The sequence below is a fragment of the Pinus tabuliformis genome, chromosome J, assembly GCF_031772625.1.
Source record: "Pinus tabuliformis cultivar Carrire ecotype Pingquan chromosome J, CPIR1, whole genome shotgun sequence".
Lineage (NCBI taxonomy): Eukaryota > Viridiplantae > Streptophyta > Pinopsida > Pinales > Pinaceae > Pinus > Pinus tabuliformis.
In genome coordinates, this window is record NC_142295.1 from 359,435,419 (window position 1) to 359,439,625 (window position 4,207).

General features: G+C 30.7%; 1 protein-coding gene across 1 annotated transcript; it reads left to right on the forward strand.

Annotated features, from left to right (window-relative positions):
* Positions 1-230: 230 nt before the first annotated feature.
* LOC149227235 (uncharacterized) lies at positions 231-3,746 on the forward strand. Its single transcript, XM_089375463.1, has 3 exons — positions 231-406; positions 2,822-3,105; positions 3,531-3,746. The coding sequence occupies exons 1-3, from the start codon at positions 257-259 to the stop codon at positions 3,553-3,555; spliced, it is 459 nt and encodes a 152-aa protein (XP_089231589.1). The 5' UTR covers positions 231-256; the 3' UTR covers positions 3,556-3,746.
* Positions 3,747-4,207: the final 461 nt, after the last annotated feature.

Here is a 4,207-nt window from a genome sequence, read left to right on the forward strand (position 1 = left end):
GTCAGCTGACATAGGCACCGTCATTCTACTTTACTGTTATAAAATTGAGCAGTCTGCATGTTGCTGCAACGTTGCACTGCAAGTCTGCTCCACCTGTCCGATGCAGTGATAGGCCATATCCTTTCACCACGATCTTTTCTTTATTTATCACTACCTCTGCATCCTGTCACCTGCTAGGGTGTTTTACACGAGTGGAGTTTTTGATAATCAGATTAGTTGAGGCATCCGCATTTTGTTGCAGGAGTCTGAAATATTAATGCAGATCATGACAATGTTGTTTGCAAGATTGAGGCGCTTTGGCATATCCAAATCATCCAGATTTTGTATACATGAGGGTGTTCTGAGAGCAGCAGGAAGCCAAAGCAATGATCTGGCTTACTTCACCACTGTAACTAGAGTTGGAGAGGTATGTTTAATGCTTCTGTTTCAGTCCTTCTATATTGCAATCTCTATTTATAATCCACTTAATGGTCTATGGTCTATAGTGTAAGAGAATATAAGCAATATGAAAATAAAAATCTTAGGTTTTGTAATAGATTTACAAATATTTTTACCAAAACAAATATAAGCAATATGAAAATAAAAATCTCAGGTTTTGAAATCGATTTACAAATATTTCTACCAAAACAACACAAGTATGTTTCAGGTTCTGAAATAGATTTACAAAATTTCTACCAAAACAACACAAGTATGTCAATGTGTTATGTGATTTTAGATTAGTATATTAAAAAATACAGTAATATAAAAATAAATCTCATCACTCACTCTAACTCCAACCTTGAAATAAATTTAAGCAATATGAAAATAAGTCTCATCACAGACTTGAAATAGATTTACAAATATTCCTACCAGAACAACACTACTGGTGGATCAATGTGATTTTGTGATTTTAGGTTAGTTAATTTATATTAGTTGTTGTTGGGTTAAGGTGCTTCTCGTTTAATAATTTAGATGGTAAGTAAAATAAACAATAAACTGTATAATAAGTAAAACAAATAATAAACTTTCTAGTTTATAAATAATAAACTATATTAGGTATAACTTTGATCTGAAGCCCTTTATTCTTAATTGTTTTTTGTTTTAACTAATATATTTATTTTTACTTGAAATTATAGATCTCTTCTTTATATTTATTAATATAAATATATATCTATGTTAATACTATTTAAATTTAAAATAAAACTAAATTTAAAACTCACAGTTATAGTGCTCCTCCACTCTATATTTATTATATGGAAATTACATATATTTTATTGTGTCGTTAATACTCTTTAAAAATTCTTACTATTCACAAATTCCATTGCAAACTCAGGGAAGAAGATCATTTGCTTGCATTTTCTTAGTGCTCCTCTCTGTATTTATTTTTATCTTTTTGAAATATATATTTATATTAATATATATTTATGTTGAGCTTAATACTATTTAACTTTTTTTAAGTTGACCATTCCACCAATTCCATCATTTCAAACTATTGACAAATTCCACAATTTCAAACTCTATAAAAGAAAAAGATTGTTTGCTTGCTTTTTTAATAGAAATAAATAAATATAAAATAATTTGAACAACTCGATAATTCTATGGTCTATGGTAATTAATCGCCAGCACATAACTAATTCAATTCAAATCATTGATATCTAAGCATTTGCTTTATTAATATCTATGGATTAATATCTAACTATTTAATTTATTAATATCTATTATATAATTTGAAAAGCTCAATTTTTGAAAAAAAAAATTATTTAATTTAATTCAACTCTAGCAAAGAAAATATACAGCAGCTAAATAGCATCACATAGGTGGATGTAAACATGATATGATCTTGTCCTATATTTGACTGAGACTAATATGCAAACATGATCTGGCTTGTATTTGACCAGACTAAGACTAATATATAGAAATGGAGAGTGAAAAAAATCGAAATGGTTGATTATAAGTTATGGAGATTTCAGACTTTTGAAATTATATTGAATAATTATATATATATATATTTTTATTAGAAAAGTTAATTTTTTAAATTTTATATCAATTTATATTTATTTGAAGTTGATATCTATCGAGAATCAAAAAGATTAAATTTTTTGAAATGCAAGTTTTTTTTATAATGAAAATAGATTTGATTTGGGTGTTTGGTAGATTTGGAGTTAAGATAGATCTAAGCTGGTTAGGCAGGTTTAATTTCCTTTTTTAAATAGGTAATATTCTACATAAATATCATGAGTTAGTACCATAGATCATTTTTTATTTTTATTTTTATGTAATTTAATTTGATTGAATCAAAATATTTATAAAAGAGGACCAGAGATTTAAATAAAAAGAGGATTTTTGAACACAATAAAAATGATATATATAAATGCAAATAAATTTTAAATACACCAATAACATTGAAGTTTTAAAAAATAATTAAATTTGAAGTTTTTAGAAAAGTAATTAAATTAATGTAGTGGAGATTTTGAAGATGCCACTAATAAACACAATTAAATAAGTGAAAACAGGGTATTCAAATTTAACCAGGGAGTGTGATGACTTTTTTCCTCATTATTTTATATTTTCCTTTTACAATGGATTCGAACCTGAACCTAGTCAAATTTCCAGATTGGTTGACTTTTTTCCTCATTATTCTATATTTTCCTTTTACAATGGATTCGAACCTGAACCTAGTCAAATTTCCAGATTGGTTGAGTTCAAATTCGTTTGTGAAGGCATTTGCATATTTTTTTTTACCAAGGTGGCACTTGCATATTTTTTTTACCAAGCTGGCACTTACATATATTTTTATCCCGAGGGCCAAATTAATTCGAATTGTGAATTTTAAATTCTGCAGTATGTATCAAACACAGCTGAAAAGACAAGAGAGTCCACCAAGGAAGCTGCTCAGACTGCCAAACAAAAGGCAGAAGATTTTGTCCATGAGACCAAGGAGACTGTGAAGTCCACAGCCCAACAAACTGAGCATAAAGCTCAAGAAATTGGCGAGAAAGCCAGGTCTACAGCTGAAGAGTTCAGCAGACAGGCCAAAGAGCGCACTGACCAGGCAGCTGAGAAGAGTCGATCCATGGGAGAAGAGGCTAAACAAAATGTGCAAGATGCCAAGGAAGACTCCAATAAGTAAACATAACAGCTGCTAATTGATTTTTATAGAACGATATGATCATGCCATAGGGTCCAATGGAAATCTGAATAAATGTTGTGGTTCACTTATTATTGGGCAAAATGTTTACCTAGTAACTAGGTTAAAATGATACTTAATATCTGGTTGGGCTGGCTCAATGTTTGAGTTTATTTGTTAAATAAATGTGAAAAGGTAATTTGACTCTAGTGAGGGATACAAGAATCTGCATAGTAGGAGCTCTCTGGAGTGTGAAATTGGGAGTTTGTCTGATTGAGGTTTTGTATTGAATCATGTGAATGATTTCATGTAAGATGTGGACTGGTTTGGCCCTGCCTTTGAAGGTATTGTTGTACGAATTTTAATTATTCATTTTCTTTGACTAATCACATTGGAAACGTTATCTGATTCTGGTGAGTGATAGGACAATCTGCACAAGGATCTTCTGAAGATTCACTGGAGAAGCTCTGAAATTGGGAATTTGTCTGATTGATGTTTAATATTGAGGCACGTGAATGAATTTTATGTAAGATGTGGACTGTTTTGGCCCTACCTTTGTAGGTACTATTGGACAAATTTTTCATTATTCAGCATTCATAAATTGTGCTCCATGGAGTATGGAATTGGGAATTTGTCTGGTTGGTGTTTGTTGTTTAATATTGGGCCATGAGAATGATTTCATGTAGAGATGTGGACTGTTCTGGTCCTGCCTGTGGAGGTGTGCTCTGGGACAAATTTTCATTATTCAGCATTCATAAATTGTGTGCTTACGATTTGTATTGTGTAGGGTATGGAGAAGGTTGTTTCCGGATAGAAATAATAATGGTTGGGACTGCCTAATTCTAAACAGTGGTTGATTAGCAGAAGCAGGTGATTTAGGAGTGTGTTGGTTAACTAGTTTTATCTACAGATGAAAATGACTAAAGAAGTGAAAACATATCTACCATTGATTGGCAGAAGCAGGTGATTTAGAGTGTGTTGGTTAACCAGTATTGTCTACAGATGAAAATGACTAAAAGAAAGTGAAAACAGATCGCCCACATTAGAAATTTAACAATGAATTAATGGGACTGAACAATCCAACCAAAAGAAATCAGAGAA

What these genes read in the sequence shown, in the direction of transcription:
- LOC149227235 (XM_089375463.1), top strand. Translation starts at nt 257, where the DNA reads ATGCAGATCATGACAATGTTGTTTGCAAGATTGAGGCGCTTTGGCATA. An exon ending in CTGTAACTAGAGTTGGAGAG is followed by an intron (nt 407 to 2,821) that starts GTATGTTTAATG and finishes TAAATTCTGCAG; the next exon opens with TATGTATCAAACACAGCTGA. An exon ending in GCCAAGGAAGACTCCAATAA is followed by an intron (nt 3,106 to 3,530) that starts GTAAACATAACA and finishes GGTGAGTGATAG; the next exon opens with GACAATCTGCACAAGGATCT.